The sequence below is a fragment of the Tetranychus urticae genome, chromosome 2, assembly GCF_039701765.1.
Source record: "Tetranychus urticae isolate SD_2017Ah chromosome 2, NJAU_TeUrti_SD_1.0, whole genome shotgun sequence".
NCBI classification, from domain to species: domain Eukaryota; kingdom Metazoa; phylum Arthropoda; class Arachnida; order Trombidiformes; family Tetranychidae; genus Tetranychus; species Tetranychus urticae.
Genome location: NC_142959.1, coordinates 20,329,758 through 20,353,337, shown reverse-complemented (window position 1 = coordinate 20,353,337; position 23,580 = coordinate 20,329,758). Strand labels below are relative to the sequence as shown.

General features: G+C 32.1%; 4 protein-coding genes across 6 annotated transcripts; all 4 read right to left on the bottom strand.

Annotated features, from left to right (window-relative positions):
- Positions 1-215: 215 nt before the first annotated feature.
- On the bottom strand, positions 216-18,471 carry LOC107371625 (uncharacterized). Of its 2 annotated transcripts, none has more exons than XM_089267744.1 (12): positions 18,322-18,471; positions 18,206-18,264; positions 18,009-18,147; positions 17,717-17,938; positions 17,448-17,647; positions 17,159-17,392; positions 16,968-17,081; positions 16,827-16,898; positions 16,608-16,767; positions 16,309-16,491; positions 16,130-16,238; positions 216-940 (listed from the first exon to the last, which is right to left on the bottom strand). In XM_089267744.1, exons 1-12 carry the CDS (start codon positions 18,377-18,379, stop codon positions 487-489), a joined length of 2,004 nt encoding a protein of 667 aa, XP_089123870.1. In that variant the 5' UTR covers positions 18,380-18,471; the 3' UTR covers positions 216-486. The 2 variants fall into 2 exon arrangements, with proteins under 2 accessions (XP_089123870.1, XP_015795252.3); XM_015939766.3 differs by lacking the exon at positions 216-940 and adding an exon at positions 15,314-16,050 and having other exon boundaries at positions 18,322-18,470.
- Positions 8,232-11,392, bottom strand: LOC107371624 (uncharacterized). Its single transcript, XM_015939765.3, has 12 exons — positions 11,256-11,392; positions 11,139-11,197; positions 10,943-11,081; positions 10,390-10,617; positions 10,122-10,321; positions 9,834-10,064; positions 9,664-9,777; positions 9,527-9,607; positions 9,305-9,464; positions 9,036-9,221; positions 8,868-8,964; positions 8,232-8,788 (listed from the first exon to the last, which is right to left on the bottom strand). The coding sequence occupies exons 1-12, from the start codon at positions 11,311-11,313 to the stop codon at positions 8,464-8,466; spliced, it is 1,878 nt and encodes a 625-aa protein (XP_015795251.2). The 5' UTR covers positions 11,314-11,392; the 3' UTR covers positions 8,232-8,463.
- Positions 11,846-14,804, bottom strand: LOC107370491 (uncharacterized). 2 transcript variants are annotated; one of them, XM_089267743.1, is made up of 11 exons: positions 14,574-14,804; positions 14,325-14,515; positions 14,024-14,224; positions 13,784-13,968; positions 13,418-13,639; positions 13,245-13,352; positions 13,085-13,165; positions 12,861-13,023; positions 12,602-12,790; positions 12,422-12,536; positions 11,846-12,363 (listed from the first exon to the last, which is right to left on the bottom strand). In XM_089267743.1, exons 3-11 carry the CDS (start codon positions 14,115-14,117, stop codon positions 11,934-11,936), a joined length of 1,587 nt encoding a protein of 528 aa, XP_089123869.1. In that variant the 5' UTR covers positions 14,118-14,224; positions 14,325-14,515; positions 14,574-14,804; the 3' UTR covers positions 11,846-11,933. The 2 variants fall into 2 exon arrangements, with proteins under 2 accessions (XP_089123869.1, XP_015793966.2); XM_015938480.3 differs by having other exon boundaries at positions 14,329-14,515.
- Positions 18,472-19,552: 1,081 nt separating the features above from the next.
- On the bottom strand, positions 19,553-22,258 carry LOC107371626 (uncharacterized). Its single transcript, XM_089267742.1, has 12 exons — positions 22,230-22,258; positions 22,088-22,164; positions 21,875-22,025; positions 21,605-21,817; positions 21,353-21,537; positions 21,058-21,270; positions 20,888-20,992; positions 20,723-20,815; positions 20,512-20,668; positions 20,260-20,448; positions 20,084-20,198; positions 19,553-20,026 (listed from the first exon to the last, which is right to left on the bottom strand). Exons 4-12 carry the CDS (start codon positions 21,753-21,755, stop codon positions 19,609-19,611), a joined length of 1,626 nt encoding a protein of 541 aa, XP_089123868.1. The 5' UTR covers positions 21,756-21,817; positions 21,875-22,025; positions 22,088-22,164; positions 22,230-22,258; the 3' UTR covers positions 19,553-19,608.
- Positions 22,259-23,580: the final 1,322 nt, after the last annotated feature.

Sequence of the window (23,580 nt, the reverse complement as noted above, 5' to 3'; positions counted from 1 at the left end):
TTAATATCTGTATTTACAAGTATTATAAATGAATTTTGAGCAGCGTTTCAGTCACTGCATGACACTATTTTACTGATTTTATTTTAATGAAAAGATTATTACAGCTGATGCTGAAACTTTTGCTTCCATTATTGCCCGTTTGATTAGTAACTGCAATGTTATTTTCATGCTTATTCAGATTGTCGTGATCAATACAAACAATTGTTGAAATACAGTAGGGTTATTCTTGACTTTATTCATTTCATTTCACCTTGTTACAGGAATAAGGATGCAGCTAATCATCTCGCACAAGAGTGTGAAGAGTGAATCCGAGAATTTACAATCGCAATGCAGGGCGGATGCGGTCTCCACGACCGTTTATAAATTGAAATTATACAATAATTTAAAATTGTTCAATGCAAAGATTCACCATTTTAACCAAAACGTAAGTTTACAATTTAAGTAAGTATTTTAAGGTTGCCAATTTGCACTGATAATGTTATAATCTTATGAATCTTTCAAAACTGTCAGTGAAATTGCCGAAGATGAGCTGATTCGAACGTTTCGTCGATATGATTTGCACACAAATGCAGCTAAGCCAATGACGGTGCAAACGAGGGCGACAATCAGTAAAAGAAATATATAGTTGCCAAAACAATTTTTGCAATAAATTTTCACATTGAACGAATCAGAATCAATTGGTGAATGGCTATCATTTTGCGATGAGTCAATTAGATGTAGGTCAAAGTTTAGTTCAGCACTGGAAAGCGTTGTTTGATTTAGATGTTTGTATGACATTTTCAGTTCTCTTAATGATGGCTCTTGAACTTGTTTATACAATACTTTATCCAAATTGTTGTATAAAACACAATTTGAGCCATTTTCCTTTTCATCAGGCAAAGGTTGATCAAGAGTTATTCCAATGCATCCATGGCTAATGTCATTACAGCTGATAATTTTACTAAAAATGAATTAAATTGAATAAAAATGAAATGTGTGAATGAATGAGCAGAAACAAGACAATCTTACCTGAAATTGAGTTTCTAAACATAAATTTTCCTTGTTATAAAGTTTACGTTCAACTTGGAGATTTTGCAAGACCAGATCTGATGAGATATTTCTAGGCTTGAAAATGATGTAAAAAGTGATTCTTTCAGGAAAATAAGGTACCCTTCTAGCCACCTTGAGCGTTGTGCTCACTAAATCGTATGAAAAGTTTCCAATTTGTTTATTAAACTCCATTTCATGCGTGATTATCTGGTCTCTGTGTTGATATTTGATTGACTGGAAAAGAGTGTGAAAATGAATAAAACGTTGAGGAAGAAACTGCAAAAACTCACGAATAAGATTTCGTTTGTGTATCTAAAAATCCAGGCTTTTCCGAAAAATTCTTGCAAGCTTAAGCTTACAAAATTGATTGATTCATTTCGATTGCTCGATCGAACCGCACATCCATTTGTTGTTGAAGTAAAGCTTGAACCAGATCCCAAGTCATCTACTTGTTCATAGTTGTTTCCTTGTCTTGCATACTTCATCCATGAAATTGGTATCACAGTATCTTTAGTTGAATTAAACTGAAGAGAAAAGAGAATTCACTGAAAACCAGAATAATAGGAACAATCGATAAAATACCTGAATATCAACTGTTGACTGATGAATATGATCAGTTAGAGTTTCATTGAATCCAACATAAAACCGTTGCCCTGTTTCTATTACTACTAGTGTTTCTGCAATACTATCGATTCTTCGATATAAATCGATACTTTTTTCAACGATACATATTGATTCTTACTCCGATTATATCAGTATCAGTCGATACTTCTAAACCGCTTAACTTTATGCAGATAATCACTTTTATAAGAAAGTTTAATCAAATTCTGTTTCATGCCAGCATTAATTCTCTCCAGCAGATTCGATATTAAGAGAAAAAAGAATCAAATAAAGCCTGAAAACTACGAAAAATTATGTTTTCTTAACTCTGCGCCATCACATCCAAAAATATTATGCAATTTTACTCTATTTTTCACGATATTTTACGATATTTTCCGATTTTTTAATTGATATTTTCAATACAAGTATCGAGCGATATAATCGATACTTTCCTTAAAAATATCGTTCCTTTCGATCCATACCAGAAAAGAAAATCGAGAAACACTAATTACTACACTATTTAACAGTAAAGCACTCATTACAAGTAAAATTAGGATGAAATTCATTTTGTGAAACTTTTCTCCAACAAACAGTTGTTGTAATGTAAATCTTGGGAATGACTTAAACTTAAAGAAAACAAATGATGAGTTTAAGTTAGTTTAAGACAACTAGTTAATAAGAAGCAATAGTTTCTCAATAAATATTACATTGAATCAACAAAGCGTTGATCAACTTTCCTGTTTATATTTTTAATTTCAATCTATATCTATACAATATATAAAGTCAAAACATGAAATTTTTGCGTAAAGATTGTGGCCAAACTAAAAGGATTCTAAAGAAAATTTTTTCACAGCCTGAAAGTCATGATTAAACTACATCCACGAAAAATAGTCTGAACTGTATCGGAATTCAGGTACCTGAGAAATTAGCGTTTAAACAGGGTAGGGGAAAAAATGCAGAATCCGTATCTTTTATCATTGACTTTGGGGGAAAAATTTTTTAGTTGTTCAGGTTGATGGTTTATTGTTAAATTAAAAGGATATGTAAAACCATTTTTCGAGTAAGGAGTTAGGGGGAAAATATGTTCCCTCAACTTAACCTAAAGACAATGTCCAAAAACTTTGATTTCACCGTTAAGAGTTGGGACTTAGTGAGTTTTTAGGGGTATGAAAACTGAGTATAGAGGTGCTATTGAAAATTTGTTTGAGTTGCCAGTTTTCCATAAAATTGAGGTCAAAGTTGAAGCTTCGATCGCGTTTATTTCAATGATAAAACCAGATTTTTCCATGAAACTCATTTCCCTGGTGTGACTTTTGCTGCTCAACCAGAAAATACAGTTATTTTCAATGGAAAATTCTCTGTTCAGATCAAAAATAGATCCATTCGATTTTCAGTTAGATTGCCCGCTTTCTGTAACCGCTTGAGTTAGAGATCAGAAACTCATTTTTTACCGGCAAAAATCATGGGTGAACATGTTGAGTCAGCCAATTTTTGAATTTAACGATAAATCGAATGGATCTGTTTTTGATCTGAACAGAGAATTTTCCATTGAAAATAACTGTATTTTCTGGTTGAAAGCAGCAGCAAAAGTTACACCAAAGAAAAGAGTTGCATGGAAAAATCTGGTTTTATTATTGAAATAAACGCGATCGAAGCTTCAACTTTGACCTCAATTTTATCGAAAACTGGCAACTCAAACAAATTTTCAATAGCACTGATAGACTCAGTTTTTATACCCCTGAAAACTCACTAAGTCCCAACTCTTAACGAAGAAATTAAAGTTTTTGGACATTGTCCTTTTATTTTATTTTTCCTCATTGACAATGGTTTTTCATCAATAATTTGAGTCTCAAAATGTGGATTGGATTTATTGTATTAAATGAAAAGAAATTTATGACAAGTCACGATTGGGGCTCAGCTTTTTTCCATCACATTCACCACTTTGTCCACCACTTTTTTACCTTTTCACCGTATTTTCCATCATATTGTCCATCACTCAATCTAACACATCCACCACATTCACCAAATCAAACATCACTTTTTGCAGAGATCTTTCTCAACAATTTGTTCAACACTTTCATTCATCACTTTGGAGTGACTTTTCCCACCTGAGTGGAGTGACAATATCAAACAATTTTTATAAGATTATACACCACCTAAACCACCGAAATTTTAACCACTTTTGGGATATGATGGCGATTAATAGTGGATGTGTTAGATGGTGTAAAATGGTCAAAAAATCTGACAATTTAGGTGGTGGATAATCTTATGAAAAATTGTTTGAAAATTTGGTGGAAAAAAGCCATTCTAAAGTGGTGGACAATTTTGCTGAGAAAAGTCTCTTTAAAAAGTGATGATTTTTGATTTGGTGGATGTGTTAGACTGGGTGGTAGACAATATGATGAGGAGTATGGTGAAAGGGCAGTAAAAAAGTGGTTGATAAAAGTGGTGGACAATACAATGAAAAGAGGTGGGAAAATTTGGTACTAAAAGCTACTCTAGATTAGTGGATGAAAGCGGTGGACAATTTTTGCGAGAAAAGTCTCTTCAAAAAGTGATGGAGTTTGAATTAGTGGATGTGTTAGATTGAGTGGTAATTATACAGTGAAAAAAGTGTTGAAAATGTGATGCAAAATATGGAGTAAAAGGTGGGAAGTATGGTGAAAAAAGCCATGCTAAAGTGGTGGATGAAAGGAACGGACAATTTTTTGAGAAAAATTTCTTTCAAAAGTGCTGATGTTTGATTTGGTGGATGTGGTGTATGTTTACGATTAGGGCGTGTAAAATACATTAAAATAGTGGTGGAAAACTCCTCTGATCGAAGGTTTTTGATGGAATCTCTACAAAAGTAAAACCTTAAGCTTTCTAGAAACTCAGATTCCTGAGAAAATCCTGTTTAGGGTGGCAGTGAAAAAAGACATTGTGGAAGACAGCAAATACTTTTTAACTTGATGAAGTTACTGATTACTGTTTAATGATTTATATGTGTCTCACTTCGGAAGTAGGAATGTTCAGGTGGTCTGAAAAGCAACACTATTCAGATGATGAATAAGTTTCTTAACTTTGAATTTCGAGTTGAAAGTTGTGATTTGATAAACTTTCGGTAAAATAAGAGCTAGAGTTATTACACGAATTAGCACGCTTCGTGTAATAAAAGAATTCCTCTAATACAAGGTGTTTGATGAAATCCCTTTAAAAGTGTAAAATTTCTAGGAAACTCAGATTTCTAAGAAAATGCTGTTCAGGGTGGCAGTAAAAAAACAGTATTCAAAAGCATTGAGAAAGCAAATATTTTTTGATTTAATGAATTTTCTGTTGGCTTTTTGATGATTAAATGTGTCTCAGCCTTGACTTCCGAGTTAAGAGTAGCGGCTTGATGAACTTTTAGCATACGAGCCGTAGCCAATCGAGTAATTAAAAGATTTCCCCGATTTGATTAAAGCATTTGATGTAATCGCTTTCAAAAGTCAAACTTGGTCTTCATAGGAACGCAAATTTCTAAAAAAATTATGTTCAGGTAGAGTAAAAATAAATTCTAATCAAAAAATTGTAAAGACAGAAATATTTGTTTAATAAAATTATGCTTTACTGTTAGACGATTTAGTGAGAGTTTGTCTTAACTTTGAATTTCGCTTTGAGAGTTGTGATTTTATGAGCTTTCAGTACCATAAAAGTTAGAGTTTTTGCGCGAGCTAGCACGCTTCGTGTTATTAAAAAATGTCTGATCGAAGGTGTTTGATAATACGCGTACGAATTAGCACGCTTGGAATGGCTGTAGATCACCTGTATTCGAGTGCGTTGTGGATGACAGCAAATATTTTTTAGTTTGATGACTTATGGTTCACTTTTGGATAATTTGTAAGTGTCTGAACTTTCGAGTTAAAAGTTGTGATTTATTGAACTTTTAGCATACAAACTGTAACCATAGGGGTAAACGATTTGAAGGATATGTGCAGAGCGATATGTTTTGCGAGTGAAGAATTGCATCAGAGAAACATTTTAAGTGAGCAAAGAATCAACAAATGTTCAACTCTCAACATGAACGAAAATTTTTCAGCTGTAAAAATGGGCCAGCTTTTCACCCCAATTTTTTCACCGTATTATCTACAATATTGATAGAAACAGAAACGGTGCTTAGAAAAAGTTTATCACGCAATGCTGATTATGGTTTGATCATAGAAACAAAAATAATTGATCTTTGTTGGAACTCAGATATATTAGAAAATATTGTTCAGGTGGTGTGAAAAACAATCCTATTCAGAAATATTATGGAGGATAGAAAACAGATTATTTCTTGAAGTTATGGTTTACTGTTGGTTGATTTATAAGTGTCTCGACTTTGAATTTCAGGTTAAGAGCTGCGGCTTGATGAACTTTTAGCATACAAGCCGTAACCATTCGGGTAATGAAAAGTTTTCTCCGATTTGTTGAAGCTATTTGATGTAATCGCTTTCAAAAGCCAAACTTGGTCTTCATAGGAATTTAGAATTTAGAGTTAAAAGTTGAGATTTTACGTTATTTTAGCATACAAACTGTAACCATTGCGGTTATGTCATGATTTCGGGGCTTTGGTTAAGATATTGAATGTTACTGCTCTCAATGGTCAAACTTGAATGGTTATGTACAGTACGGCGAAAAGACGGTGAAAAATGCTGAAAAAGAGTGATGGAAAAATTACAGTCCCTTCAAAAAGAGATCAAAGTTTAAATTTCATCTTCATAGGAACTCAGAATGATGAGAGACTCATGTTCAGGTGGTCTGAAAAGCAACACTATTCAGATGATGGATGGTGAATAAGTTTCTTAACTTTGAATTTCGAGTTAAAAGTTGTGATTTGATAAAATTTCATCACAATAAGAGTTAGAATTATTACAAGAATTAGCACGCTTCGTGTAATAAACTGAGATTTCTAAAAAAATCCTGTTCAGGGTGGCAGTGGAAAAACAGTATTCAAAAACATTGAGAAAGCAGATATTTTTTGATTGAATGAATTTTATGTTTACTGTTTGATGGTTAAATGTGTCTCAGCTTTGACTTTCGAGTTACGAATCGCGGCTTGATGAACTTTTAGCAATCGAGCCGTAACCAATCGGGTAATTAAAAGATTTCTCTGATTTGATCAAGGTATTTGATATAATCGCTTTCAAAAGTCAAATTTGGTCTTCATAGGAACGCAAATTCCTAAAAAAATTATGTTCAGGTAGAGTAAAAATAAATTCTAATCAGAAAAATTGTGACGACATAAATATTTCTTAGTTTAGTAAAATTATGCTTTACTATTGGATGATTTATGAGTGTTTCAATTTTGAATTTCGAGTTAAGAGTTGCGGCTTGATGAACTTTAATGCCATAAGAGTTTGAGTTTGCACGCAGATTAGCACGTTTCGTTTTATTAAAAATTTCTCTGATCGAAGATTTGGATGAAATGCAAATTCAAAGCGCAAACTATTTGATTTAGCTGTGAAACATAATTTTATCTGATTTAGTTTTTCAAATTGACGATGGTTTTAATCAAGAATTTGAGTCTTTAAATATTCAGTTGAGTTTGTGCAGAGAAAAGAAATTTACGATCAGTCATGATCGTGGGCTCCACTTGTATTATAATAATCCATTATTTATCAAGTTGAGCCAATGTTATTTGATATTAGATTTTGTAATTACTTTAGCAATTGCAAAACTTGATTCTTTTCAGCAAATTTTTGTTGTGAGCAATCACAATTGAATGTCTATAAATCGGCATCAGCAATAATTTTGCTCAAAAGAGACTGCTCTTGGAGCTTCAATTTAGGCTTATGCATTGACCGAATACAAGAAATCAAGTGACTTACACTGCTTAGTGTGATCATTATAATAAATTTTTATTAGAGAAGTAAGCAAGATAATGATACAATGTATTTTCAAAATATGATGAATGTTTGATAAAATGGAAGCGAAACCCAATCATTAAGAGAATTAGTTCGGCGTTGGGACATTTTGTAGCCTAATGCATTCGTCATAATTGATGTATATGGAAAATATAAGAAAAATATGAAAATAGAGTTCGATTTTCGCTTTTCAATTGTAACATCAATAACAGCAAATTCAGTAGCGGAATAGTTGAATTGGCTTCCATTCAAATTGAAATAAGATTTTCTTATTTCTTCCGAAGAAACATCTGCCAATAGTTTAGTTAAACTATGATCTGAATTTTTAAACAGCATACAGCTCAATCCATTTTCATCTTCATCTGGTTATAAAACTCCATCAGAAATTCCAAGGCATGGATATTGTCCAATTTGTTTCGATATTTACTCTCCATGATTTATCGTGAAAAGCCAACTGACCTTATATTGACATTATGAGTTTGAAAACGTAAACAAGCATCGATAGTCGATGTATAAATTTGACCAGATGCAGTTGATTTGATGTTGAACTAATGCGAAGCATCTTTCTTTATTTCTGTGTAAAAATAATGACAATCTGTTCATTAGAATGAAAAAATTTTCTCATTGACAATGATTTTACATCGACCATTCGAGTCTTTAAATGTGGATTGAATTTATTGTATTCAGTAGAAAGAAATTTACGACCAGCCATGATCGTAGTAATAAACTTGAAGAGAATACAGAAACAATAAGAATTTTTAATACTTTCATTTAAATTTGTTAAAAATTCAGAGTCTTTAGATTCAAATAAGTATTTTAAGGTCACAATTTATACTGATAATGTTATAATCTTATGAATCTTTCAAAACTGTCAGTGAAATTGACGGAGATGAGCTGATTCGAACGTTTCGTCGATATAATTTGCACGCAATTGCAGCGAAGCCAATGACGACGCAAACGAGGGCGACAATCAGTAAAAGATACAGTTGCCTAAACAATTTCTACAATAAATTTTCACATTGAACGAATCAGAATCAATTGGTGAATGGCTATCATTTGATTCGATTGGATGTAGGTCAAAGTTTAGTTCAGCACTGGAAAGCGTTGTTTGATTTAGATGTTTGTATGACATTTTCAGTTCTCTTAATGATGGCTCTTGAACAAGTTTATACAATACTTTATCCAAATTGTTGTATATAACAGCGTTTGATGTATCTTCATTTTGCTCAGGCAAAGGCTGATCAAGCGTTATTCCAATGCATCCGAAGCTAATGTCATTGCAGCTGATGATTTTACTAAAAATCAATAAAATTGAATTAGACGTAAAGTAGAAATAAACTTGAGAATGAATGACCAAATACAAGACGATCTTACCTGACATTGCTTTTCATGGCTTCAAGTTCCAAGCGAGTTTGTGAGTAAAGAAAATGTAAAAATCCTGATAGGTCAAGCTTTCGATAAATCAGTAAGTCTCAACATAAAAAAGACAAATAAAATGATTAATTGTGTTGAACTCGACAATAGCCTTAGCAATAAACTTACCAACGAAATTGAACCTTTCAGTAATTTTGACTGTGGCTATTAGATAAGTACTGTGAAACTGTAATCGAACCGATTTTATCCTCAGATAAGATATTCCAAGCTTGAAACATATTAAATCCTTAAGATTTTCACTCAACTCATCGAGTCTATTGAGCAGCGAATATGTTTCGATTGCAGACAAATTTTCTGGCGTAAAAAGTTTAGCGAAAAAAAAACAATTACAAAGTTCAGCAAAAATTGAAACCGAGTTGACGATTTAGTCAACTTACTTGAATATGTCAGTCGAAGGGTTAAGACATCTATTTTTTCATCTTGAAACCACTTGTTATTGAGAGTGTAAACTCGATGTTTAGGCTCATAATTCAATTTGATGTAACCATAAAAGAAGCTTTTCTGAGTTTTTATCAATTGATAATCCAATGAAGATTTCTGTTAAATGAAAATGAATTAGAACTGAAAACTTAAAATTAAATTAACTCGATCTAACATACATTTTCCTTGTTATACAGTTTACGTTCAACTTGAAGATTTTGCAAGATCAGGTCTGATGAGATATTCCCAGGCTTGAATTGCTAAAATAGTAAATTCAGTATTGGTCATTTGAAACGATTATTCCAAAAAAAGTTACCTTTCTAGCCACACTAAGAGTTGTGATCACTAAATCGTACGAGAAGTTTCCAATTTGTTTATCGAACTCTATTTTATCCATAATTAACTTGTCACTGTGTTGATATTTGATTGGCTGAAAGAGAGTATAAAAATGACTATAGTGTTGGGGATAAAATTTCAAAAACTTACGAATAAAATTTCATTTGTGTATCTGAAAGTCCAGTTCGTCCAGAAAGACTCTCGAAAGCTTAAGCTTGCAAAATTGAATGATTCATTTCGATTGGTTGATTGAATTGTATAACCATCGGTTGTTGAATTAAACCCTGAACCATATCGTAATTCATCTGCTTCATAGTCCATTTCTTGTCTTGAATACTTCAGCCATGAATTCAGTATTATGGTATCTTTAGTCAAATCAAACTGAAGAAAAAAGAAAATGACTGAAAACCAGAATAAAAGCATAAACAGAAACAATACCTGAGTATCAACTGTTGATTGATGAATATGATCAGTTAGAGTTTCATTGAATCCAACATAAAACTGTTGCCCAGCTGCTATCATAATACTATCTAAAAGGACGAATTTCTCAATTTGCATGGTAACCAAAGGACTATTGATTGAATTATAAATAGTAATGTTGTCCAATTCACTCAGGAGCACAAAAGGAGTGATACTGTCTAATAATTGAAGATAAAAAATATCAACAGAATTATCTCTATTAAGAAAAGATGATTTCACTTCTCACTATTGAATTTGTAGACCCAAGATAATAGTTGATCATCATTGTAATTGTAATAATTATATGACAGCGATCTTTGTTCTTTGTATTCATTATAATTGTAATTTAAGAGAAATAAATAGCAATTAACCGGACCCGAAATCAACAGTTCATTGATCAATCTGATTATTGATACACGTAATTGTACATTCCAAGAGAAATTACGAATACTTTCCATTTCCATGGCACGGTTTTCTGAATAGCATTGGAATCAGTGAGTTGAGTGTATACAGCATCGCAAGTAATTTTAGAGCTGGTTACGTTATCTTTTGCACATTGTTTGGTAACCAAGCATTTCGATAGTCAATTTTTTGAGATAAATTAAGCACAATCGACAACGATTCAATGCATTGACCAATGAGTTTCGGGTTGATGTTGATTGTGCTTAATTTATCTCTAAAAATTTGCTATTAAAATATGCTTAGTTACCAAACAATGTGCAAAAGATAACGTAACCAGCTCTAATTTTCACTTTCGATGCTGTATGCATGAACATGTTTGCAGCTTTAGTCAAACTTACCAAAGAAAACGATTCTTTTTGAAGTGTTGAGATTATAATGAACTTGCATCTCGATGTCACCTTTCTGTATCTTGATTACTCCATGAATAAAGGGCTTGAAATAAACTGTTTCAGCCAAATACCAAGTATTGTTTGATTCCTAAAAATAAAAAAAATCATTTAATATTGTTGAGTAAAAAGACATTTGTTTCTTTACCTCATTAGTTATATTGGCTTTAATCAACAAATCGTAAGAACTTAATTCGATTTTAGTGGCTGATAGAGAAATTATTCATTAAACTGGTAAATCATTTGGGTTGGTATGGAGACTTACCTTGATTGATTTGAAACAGTAAAGTGATTATTACAAGTGAAATTATGATGAGATTCATTTTGTAAAACTTTCAACCAACAAACAGTTGTTGTAATGTGAATCTTTGGAATGATATCAACTTAACTTAAAGAAAACAAATTAGCTCAAATGATCTTTCATGATCCAAACACAAAACGCCCTTTCCGTTGTTCATCTTAAGACATAACTATTATCAGATTTCTGAATAAACAAATGGACTCAACAAAGGGCTTGATCGATCAATTTTCCTGTTTATCTTTAAATTTTAATGATCAATTATTTATCAATGTGCACAATGTGATTTAATGTTGTATTTTGTAATTAAGCATATTAAATAACAGACTGATGATAAAATGATTTCACAATGTAACCAACTCGATTATTCTCGAAAATTTATTGCGAGTAACCATAGCTGGGTCTCTGTGAATTAACATCAATCATTTCAAGTTGAATGGTTGAATTATTAAAGCTTGAATTGAGGCATTTGGATGACACAAAGATGTGACTGCCAGTGACTGATCGCTGCAAAGTATTTTGATTGAATTGAATAATTTGAACAATTTTTTCAAAAATATCCTTTTATTAGAGCGAAAATTTGAGTTAACAGATTGGAAACATTTTTGTGCATGAATTTTATGGTTCTTGCAATATTTTTAAAAATCAGATGCTTGATTTGAATAATTTAAGCGAAACATAATCACGAAGAGAATGAGTTCGGAATTGATACAGTTTATAGCTAAATGCAAACTTGACAAATATCACAATATTGATCGATATAGAAAATACTAATAAAAGTGTGAAATTTGAGCTTGATTTCGCCTTTTCTGGACTATCAAGGCGTATACCATCTCCAATCGTAACATCAACAACAGCAAATTCAATATCAGAATAGTTGAATTCACTTCCATTCAAATTGAGATAAGATTTTTTAATCACTTCCAAAGGAACTCCTGCCAATAGTTTAGTCGAACTACGATCTGAATTGTTGTACAACATACAGTTTAATCCATTTTCATTTTCATCAGGCAATGAGTCTCCATCAATAATTCCAAGGCATAAATAATCTCCAGTCTTACAAGTTATAACATAACTGAAAGATAACAAATTTTGATGATATCAAGAGACTTATTTTCAAAAAATTTACTGACCTTAGATTGACTTTAGAAGCTTGTACATGTATACATTCATCAATGGTTGATGTATGAGTCTGACCAGAGCCAGTTGATTTGACGTTGAATTTATGCGAAACTCCTTTCTTTGTTTCTAAGCGAAAAACGTTTCATTAATAGATCGAAGTAATGAGTTATTAATAATTGCAAGAAACTTACCAAAGATGATAACAGATGAGTCTAATATTTCAACCTTCGCCATGATTTGTGAGTTTACATAGCTAAATTTGATCCAGTTTATTCTCAAATATGATATATTCAATTTATCAATGAGCAAACCTCGAAGAACATCTTTGATACGATAGATTTCGGCTTGCAATTCGTTAATTTTGTCTGCTAGCAAATGATCTGTTCATTGCAATGAAAAATATTTTCTCATTACTGACTAGAAAATAATGATTAAATATGACGTATTTACTTGATAATGAAATTTTTAAACGGAGAATAACTTTGTCTTTTCTGTCTTTGAAGCATTGATTATATGAATCAATCATGCGGTGAAACTTGTCTCTGTCTAAGTGGTGCGAAATTTCAAGCAAGCATATTACCTTTCTTTCAGTGAGTTCGTAATCGAATGGTACCTAATAAGGAAAAGGAGATTATTTCATTTTGCGTTTCATTCCAGTTTAAATCTTATCGTACCTCATTTGAAACAGAATTCGAATAAAGGTCCATTTGAACACAGAAATCTTCGAGCCTTCCACTTTCCACTATCCATCTTGACTTGGATTCAGAGTATTTTTTATTATTAATATTACAAAAACGCAGAAATCTTTTTTATTCTGTATGAAATGAAACTTACGGCATTATCTGGTGCTAGATAGGTTTTCACAACCGAATCATACTTTACATTACCAATTGTTACATTGTGCTTTGCTACAACCCTCAGTTTCTTGCTGTATGGTTCAACCTAGTTAATGTTTATAAAAAAAAGTTTATGCCTTTGTGGATTGAATGTTGCTTTTTTGAACTCACCGGATTCTTAGGAAAATAAAGTTCATTTATAAACTCCGTTACATAGTCTTCTGAAGCTACGTAATTGAATTCATCATCAAAGCTGCTTGATACAATTATGCATTCATCGTGACCAGATGGAATGTATTTCAAACCAAATTTACGGTCGTAAACCATTTCGACATGGAATCGTTTGTAATTGATCTCGACCAAGGTAACTGAGTCCAATGATGTGAAATAAAGCTATTGACAATCCGAAAGTAAAAACATTAGAGTTCATTAAATATGGATTGAATTTATTTAATTCAGTGGGAAGAAATTTAAGATCAGCCATGATCGTTCGTAATATTTGTCATGACTATTACGTCGACACAAAAAAACACTCACCTGAGTTGTTCCATGTTTTTTATCGATTCCTGATTTTTTGTATTCAATGATTGATTCATTCAATTTGTACTGAATAACTTTTGTTGACTTTGATACGTTGACTTGTACTAAAGACTCGATTTGTGTCACGTTCAACACCAGCGTTCGAATGTTACTATCCCGTATAATAAACTCTTTAGTCCGATCTGAAAATTATTTATGTAATGCATTATTACACTCGATTCATCTTTGCAAACAAACCTTTAAAAGATGCCTCCAAATACAAAGTACCACAACGATAAGTTGTCAAATTTCCAGTATGTACCGCATTTTCACTAGTTTCACATGATATCATACGATAAGGTCCCAACAACAGTGTGGCTTTCACACTCTGAGCTGTAGATCCAGTAAATTCCTTTAAAATTTTATCCAACAAATCAGCATTTCGTCGACATAAATTTTCTGGTCAATTAGTTTACAAGGATTGAAGTTTCATTATATTACATTATAATACAAACAATTCTAGTAATTATTCACTTAATACGATAAATTTTTTGCTTACTTACGAACACAGACCAATGTAATGTTTTGAGTTTTAAAATCACGAAACACTTTTATTTGAGTTCCTTCTTTTTCATCGGTTATTAATGTTACGATCATGTTTTTTTCATCGCCAAATACTGACTCTTCTATCAACCAACTCTTATAAAGCCAATACCATGGCTTTAGTTGATCTACATTCTGATGCATACCCTTAAAATAATCAATTTGTAAGAAATTAAAGTCAGTTTAACAAGTGAGTAAAGCTTACCTTATAACTTAACTTAGCTTTCAATAAAAAATTTGGCCCTAGTCCAGATAGTTCCTTGTAACCTTGTTGATAGCCTGTTTTTAAATTATATAAAATCATAAATATCGATAAAAAATATTTACTTGGGAACATTTTTGCAGGTAAAAGTTTAACATAGAATACTATAAGGGATATCACAATCGATCAATGTTATTGTTTATGATCTAAAAACATAAAATCTAATGAAGCCATTGCTCATTAACTCGTCAGAATTAACATGTAACTTTCCTTTAGAACGCCTTCAATTCCCATGATTCGTTATACTACCTCTGCGCCCTCTTCATTAAATTAAAATAAGGTTTAAAATACTTATTAGTTGAACGCTGACATGATGTAAGATTGCTAGGGATCCCATGAAAAGTCTAACAAGTCTAAAAGTCTAACTTGTAAGCAATAAGATCTCGAGGGTAAGGTACTTATCCAAATAACTTTCATAAGAGTTATTTAATTGCTGTTTCTTTCGTTCATTTTTTCCATATTAACATCTGTATTTATACAAGTATTATAAATGAATTTTGAGCAGCGTTTCAGTCACTGCATGACACTATTCCAACTGATTTTATTTTAATGAAAATAGCATTACAGCTGATGTTGAAAACTTTTGCTTCCATTATTGACCGTTTGATTAGTAACTACAATGTTATTTTCATGCTTATTCAGATTGTCGTGATCAATACAAACAATTGTTGAGAGTTGGGTAGGGTTCAATACAGTAGGGTTATTCTTGACTTTATTTATTTCATTTCACCTTGTTACAGGAATAAGGATGCAGCTAATCATCTCGCACAAGAGTGTGAAGAGTGAATCCGAGAAGTTACACTCGCAGTGCAGGGCGGATGCGGTCTCCACGACCGTTTATAAATTGAAATTATACAATAATTTGAAATTGTTCAATACAAAAATTCGCCATTTTAACCACAAAGTAAGTTTACAATTTAAGTAAGTATTTCAAGGTTGCCAATTTACACTGATAATGTTATAATCTTATGAATCTTTCAAAACTGTCAGTGAAATTGACGGAGATGAGCTGATTCGAACGTTTCGTCGATATAATTTGCACGCAATTGCAGCTAAGCCAATGACGGCGCAAACGAGGGCGACAATCAGTAAAAGAAATATATAGTTGCCAAAACAATTTCTACAATAAACTTTCACATTGAACGAATCAGAATCAATTGGTGAATGGCTATCGTTTTGCGATGAGTCAATTAGATATAGGTCAAAGTTTAGTTCAGCACTGGAAAGCGTTGTTTGATTCAGATGTTTGTATGACATTTTCAGATCTCTTAATGTTGGCTCTTGAACAAGTTTATACAATACTTTATCCAAATTGTTGTATAAAACACAATTTGAGCCATTTTCATTTGCCACAGGCAAAGGTTGGTCAAGAGCTATTCCAATGCATCCATGGCTAATGTCATTACAGCTGATAATTTTACTAAAATCAATAAAATCAATTTAGAATGAAAGGGAGAAATGAATTAGAGAATAAATGAGCAAAAACAAGACAATCTTACCTGACATTTCTTTTCATGGCTTCAAGTCTCAAGCATGTTACAATATCCGAGTAAAAATCTGTCAGAAATCCAGATACATCCAGCTTGCGATGACTTTTTCTTGGTAAATCTCAACATGAAAAGACAAATAAAATGATTAATCGGAATGAAATTGACAATAGGCTCATCGATAAACTCACCAACGAAATCGAATCTTTCGGTAATTTCGACTGTGGCTAGCAGATAAGTGCTGTGAATCTGAAATCTAACCGATTTTATCCTCAGATAAGATATTCCAAGCTTGAAACATATTAACTTTTCGAGATTTTCACGCAACTTGACTCTATTGACCATTGAATATGTTTCGATTGAAGACAATTTTTCTGGCGTGAAGAGATTATCGAAAAAAACAGAAATAAAAACGAAAATTAGAACAAATTGAAAATCTCAGTTAAACACGCTTGAAGATGTTAATCAACGTGTTAATAAATCTACGTACTTGAAGGTGTTACTCGAAGTGTTAAAACATCCATTTTTGCATCTTGAAAACACTTTTTATTGAGAGCATAAACTAGATGTTCAGGCTCATAATTCAATTCGGTGTAACCATAAAAGAAGCTTTTTTGAGTTTTTATTAATTTATATTCCAATGAAGATTCCTATTAAATAGAAAGGAATTAGAATTGAAAACTTGAAAATTAACTCGATCTAAACATACATTTTCTTTGTTATAAAGCTTTCGTTCAACTTGAAGATTTTGCAGGATCAAGTCTGATGAGATGTTTTCAGGCTTAAAAATGAAGGAGAAGTAAATTCAGTATTAATCATTTGAAACGATTCATTTGAGAAAAAAAGTTACCCTTCTATCCACTCTAAGAGTTGTGATCACTAAATCGTACGAGAAGTTTCCAATTTGTTTATCGAACTCTATTTTATCCATAATTAACTTGTCACTGTGTTGATATTTGATTGGCTGAAAAGAGTGTAAAAGTGAATAAATTTTTAAGGATTTTTATCCATTTTTCGTTGACTATCCTGGGCAAAACTCACGAATAAAATTTCATTTGTGTATCTGAAAGCCAAGTTCGTCAAAAATATTTCGTGAAAGCTTAAGCTTGCAAAATTGAATGATTCATTTCGATTGCTTGAATGAATTGCACAGTCATCGGCTGTTGAATCAAACTCTGAACCATATCGTAAGTCATCTACTACTTCATAGTTGATTCCTTGTCTTGCATACTTTATCCATGCAATTGGTACTTTGCTATCTCTAGTTAAATCAAACTAAAGAAAAGAAAATGACTGAAAACCAGAATAAAAGCATAAATAGAAACAATACCTGAGTATCAACTGTCGACTGATGAATATGATCAGTTAGAGTTTCATTGAATCCAACATAAAACTTTTGCCCAGTTTCTATTGTTATACTCTCTAAAGTGACGAATTTCTCAATTTGCATGGTAATCGAAATACCATTATGTGAATCAGAAATAGTTATGCTAACCAATTCCTGTAATTCAACATAAGGTCTAAGATTTGCTAACGATTGGAAAGACAAAATATCATCAGAAGTGGTTTCTATCAGGCAAAGATGACTGATCTTCTTACTTATGAATTTGTAGACCCAAAATAATGACTGACCATCATTTACACTCCGAAATTTGATCGCTCTTTCGCTTTCATCTTCTTGATAGCTGTAATCTAAGAGGAATGAATAGCAATTAACCGGACCGAATATCAATTTATTGATTAATCTGATCGTTGATACAGGTAATTGTACACCGTTCCAGGTGAAATCGCGAATACTTTCCATTTCCATGGCACGTTTATCTGAATTGCATTGGAATCAGTGAGTTTAGTGTATTTGTTTGAATAAGATTGTAGCATCAGTTCAACTTACCAAAGAAAACGATCTTTTTTGAAGTGTTGAGGTTGTAATGAACTTGCATCTCGATGTCGCCTTTTTGTATCCTGATTACTCCATGAATTTCGGGCTTGAAATAAACTGTTTCAGCCAAGTACCAAGTATTGTTTGATTCCTGAAAAATTAAAACAATCATTTAATATTGTTGGCTAAAAAGACATTTGTTTCTTTACCTTATGAGTTATTTTGGCTTTAATCAACAAATTGTTTGAACTCATTCTGATTTCAGTGGCTGATAGAGAAATTATTCATTAAACTGGTAAATAATTTGATGTGGAAGGAGACTTACCTTGATTCAACTGAAACAGTAAAGTTAATATTTCAAGTGAAATTAAGATGAAATTCATTTTGTAAAACTTTCAACCAACAAACAGTTGTTGTAATGTGAATCTTTGGAATGATATCCTCTCAAAGAAAACAGATGAGCTCAAATGATCTTTGATCATCAAATACACAAAACGCCCTTTCCGTTTTTCATTTTAAGACATAACTAATTAGGCTTCTGAACATACGAGTTGACTCAACAAAGCGCGTGATCGATCAATTTTTATGATGATGATAAAATGATTTAATTTAAGTTTAGACTTGATTCTTCTCACAACTTTTTCTCAGAAACTTTTTCACAAGCCAATAAAATCGAATCTCTATGAGTTAACATCAATCATTTTAAACTTTAACGTTCGAATTATCGGCACTTGAATTGGCGCATATGCATTAGACGGAGCCTCAAGTGACTTCCATTTTTTTCTGTGATCACTGCAATATATGTTGATTAAATTTCTAAAATTATACCGAATTTGTTTAAAAATACAAGAAACTGATGCGATCATGGCTGATCGCAAGTTTCTTTTAAAAACTCATGCTAACCGTCTTTTCACCGTATTGTCCATCCCCCAAATCATTAAACTAAAAAATGTTCCCTCCACAATGCTTTTGCATACAGATTGTTTTTCTTTCCACTCTGAAAATAAATTTCTGAAAATTCTGAATTCTGGGTGGTGGGTAATTTCATAAAAAATTTGTTTTGAAATTTGGTTGAAAAAAGTGGTGGATGAAAGTGATGGACAATTTTGTTGAGAAAAGTCTCTTTAAAAAGTGATGATGTTTGATTTGATTATTTTGGTGGATGTGGTGGATAGAGTGGTGGACAATACGGTGAAAAGAAGCCGGTCATCTCTTCACTCCTTACTTGAAAGCTAAAGTTTTACATAAAATCCTGGTCCAACAATGAACCAAAAACATGAATAACAAAAAAGTTTTTCCCCCTCTTTCAATGTTATTGAATACGGATTCTACATTTTTTCCTCCAGCCTCTATTTTCATGAATTTCTCAAAGATCTGAATTCTGAGGTGAGGTTTCTTATTTTTCGTGGATGTAGTTGAATTCAGGCTTTCATGCTGTGTAATTCTTTTTATTAGAACCCGCTGAGTTTGCCCACAATCTTGACACAAAAATTGGATACATTGACTTTATATATTGTGTAGATATACTAAACATTAAATGTATAAAAATTAAAGTCAACAGTTTGAAAACATTTCTTTTTTTATTTTGCTATTCTTGCAATATTTTTAGGAATCAGATGCTTGATTTGAATAATTTAAGCGAGACATAATCACGAAGAGAACAATTTCGGCGTTGAATCAGTCTGAAGTCAAATGCAAGTTTAACAAATATCACAATAGTGATCAATATGGAGTATATGAAGAAGAATACGCTAGTTGAGTTCGATTTCGCCTTTTCTGGAGCATCTTCGATTGTAACATCAACTACAGCAAATTCAACCCCCAAAGATCTGAACTGACTGCCATACAATTTGAGATAAGATTTTTCAATTACTTTCAAAGGAGCTTCTCCCGATAGTCTGGTTAAACGCTGATCTGAATTGCTAAACACCATGCAATCCAATCCATTGTTATCTTCATCTGGTAATGAGTCTCCATGACCAATTCCAAGGCACAAATAATCATCGTGAGTTTTACAAGTTATAACATCACTGCAAGATAACAAGTTTTAGAATATCAAGGAATTCATTTTCACAAAATTAACTAACCTTAAATTGACTTTAGAAGCTCTAAGATGTAAGCATTCATCAGTTGTTGATGTATAAATTTGACCAGATTCAGTTGATTTGATCTTGAATTTATGCGAAACTCCTCTCTTTTTTACTGCGTAAAAATGATACTATTAGTTTAATGATTCAATGATTTCAAGTTATCAAAATCTTACAAAAGTCAATAACGATTGAGTCAGAAATCTCAACTTTCACCATAATGTTGTAATGAAAAAAGCTGAATTTGATCAAGTTTATTCTTAAAAATGATATTTCCAGTTTGTCCATGAGTAATCTTCTTAACTCCTTCTTAATTGCAAAAATGCCACCAATTGCATTATGAAGTTTTTTCGTAGTCGACTGATCTATTGCAATGAAAAATATGTTTATGAGATTATCCAAAAATCAGAATAAAATACAATTTTTACCTAAACACGAAATCTGCAAATTGAGGATAATTCCTTCTTTCCTCTCTTTGAAACATCGATCATGCAAATACGCTATTTCATTAAAATCGTCATTGAAATGCCAACCATCAGAAAAAGATATCACTCTTGATTCAATATAATCGTATTGAAATGATTCCTAATGAAATAAGAAAAGTGTTATCATTGAAATCACACACTCATTGCATCTTACCTGATTTGTTGCAGATTTTGAATAGAGCTTTTGTTCGATAGATAAAACTTCAAACCAATCGGAGTAATAGAATAAAGAGCCTAAATAAGAGGTCTAAATAGATAAAAAATACAAATGTTTTATATTTTTTTGCAATAATTATCAGAATTATGAAATGAAACTTACATTAGGTGAAGTTGAGTAAGTTGTTACAACCAAGTCATAATTGACATTATCAATCCCTTTATTGTATTCAGCTTTCACCATGAACTTATTGCTGTATGAGGCGACCTAGCTATGCAGAAATATTTGTGTGATTTTACTTGTTGATTCATGAATAAAATTGTGAAACTCACCGGGTTCTTTGGAAAGTAAGATTCGCTCCCATAATAATCGGGATTCACCAAAATTAATTTATCTGGTGCATCGCCCAATTCAATTGCACATTCATTTAAGCCGGATAAAGTATATTTCATACCAAATTTATAGTCGTAAACCAACTCACGATCATTCAACTTTCCATCACTAATCTTTATTGATGAAACCGAATCTATTGATGTGATGGTAAACTATTGAAAATTTAACAATAAAAATATCGCATTTCAATTTTCAATAACTTTTAAACAATTTTCCCGATTTGTATGAACTTACAAAATTTTTTCTGGAACCAATGGATTCAGTCAATCCGTCAATGTAACCTCCATCTTTCTTTGTAATGGTTATCCTTTTAAAGGGTTCAACCTGTGTTATATATAATGTCACATTTCGATCTTGTCCTTCAGTAATAGTGATTTTTAGAGCATTTATCAAGCCCGTCAATTCTTTATTAGGCCGACCTATAAATTATTCATAGAATGAATTATTTGAACCTTTCGGCACGTTCTAATTAGTCTTCAAACAGACCTGAAAATACTGCAGTCATTTCCAAATATTGAGTCGATCCATTACCAGTATCAACCCATCGATGAATTTTGTTATTTGTTTCATTGGCGAAATATGATATTATACGATAAGGTCCCATCAATAGTGCGCTTTTCACGATTCGGGTCACCATTTCATGTTCACTGTGGAATTGGTAATTCCGCAAATCTCCATCACGATAACAGTGTTCCAATGCTAAATTGCAATAAATCCTTCTTCAGTTCATTGTCTCACTATTTTTTCAGTACTTACGAAAACAAACCAGCTCAATACGTTGAGTTTCGAATTGACGGAATATTTCTATTGGATTTTCTTCATGACTGATTAAAGTTACAATTCTATTTCTTTCATCACTATATATTGACTCTTCTATGTAAAAATCATTTGCAGGTCCTTCGATTGTCTACATGAAGTTAGATAATTTTCCAAGAATCAAATTGAGCTTATAAATGAACTCAAACTTACCTCATAATTCAACCTTGCTTTTATCAAAAAGTTAACTTCATTTCCAAAAGGATGTTGCAAATCAAATTCTTGGTTTTCTATTCGGAAAAGAAATCGAAATGAATTCATTTTTATTACTAAAGTAATTTATCAGAATGCTTACCATTGAGGACTCGCCACACTATTGGATTAAATCCAAAAGATTTGATCGAATCTGTTGGTTGAAAATATCAACTTTACTTGATTTATTATAACTTGAACTAACCATTCTATCTTTCTAAATGTTCAATTTGACTTATTAGTCATGATTTACCTTTAATCTAAATTCATTTTCAATTTTTGACTTTTTTCACTTTTTCTCGTTTCATCTTCCAACATCACCAATAATGTTTCTGACTAACATTCAACACTTTATTCACTCATAGTTCATCATCATGAACTTAATGATTAATAATTAGTTTTGACCTGATAAGTCATTTAAGTATTAACTATGAAAAACCCTTATTTTGACCTTTTCCCATACATTTCACCATATGAAGCTACTGAATAAAGAACCTCTGGTATTACTCGATATTTTTACATATCGTTAGCTTCCTTTCATTGAGACAAATCTGTCGGTAACATTTGTTTACCTGTACGACTCATAGTTCATGAGAAAACCTCAGTTTCTCCATGAACTATGAACCCTCCAAAGTCCTAGGGAAAGTGTCCACTGTACCTCAACCATTCAACCTAATAACTTGATCCTTTCTTTAATCATTTACTATTCACCTACTCTAACTAACTACAACACCTAATTTCACCCCTTAAACCTAGAAGCTATTTTGACCCTTCAACTTGACCATTTTTACTTGCTTAAGCTATTTTCAACCTCTTGCTATCAACAAACACAAATCCCTAGAGGAACTCACATTCCTTGGTTTTCTTCCACTCATTCATCTTAACCGTCAAACAAACTCTTACTCACCGAGGACTCAAAAGGGCTGTCTTACCTGCCCTACTATAAATACCTAAAATGTCACCTTAACACTCATGGTGTATATTGTATGTCGATGGTGTACTTTTGTTGTCTGTTTAAACTTAACTAGTTTTGTATCTTTTTTGTATTGTCTTCTTGGTGTTAATTCACTTAAGTTGAATCTGTCAATTGCTTCTTCATCATCTTTAACAATTTTGAATAAACTTGTTTAAATTGAATATTTTGACTTCATGTCTGTTTGGTCTGAATATTGACCGTGTGTTTTGTTTTATTTGATTCATCTTAACCTTATTGAATTCACCATCATAACCAACAGGTTATGGGCCCAGTCACGCTTTGCTGACTTGTGTTTGTTTGTCACCAGTATTTTTGATACTAAATCTTTGAGCCTGAATATTGGCTATTGTGTCCACTAGTTAAACATCATCTTTTTGAATATTCATCACTGACAACACCATCATGATAACCAACGATATCCAAGTGATTAAATTAACCAAAACGAATTATTATGTTTGGAAAAGATCCATTGAAACCA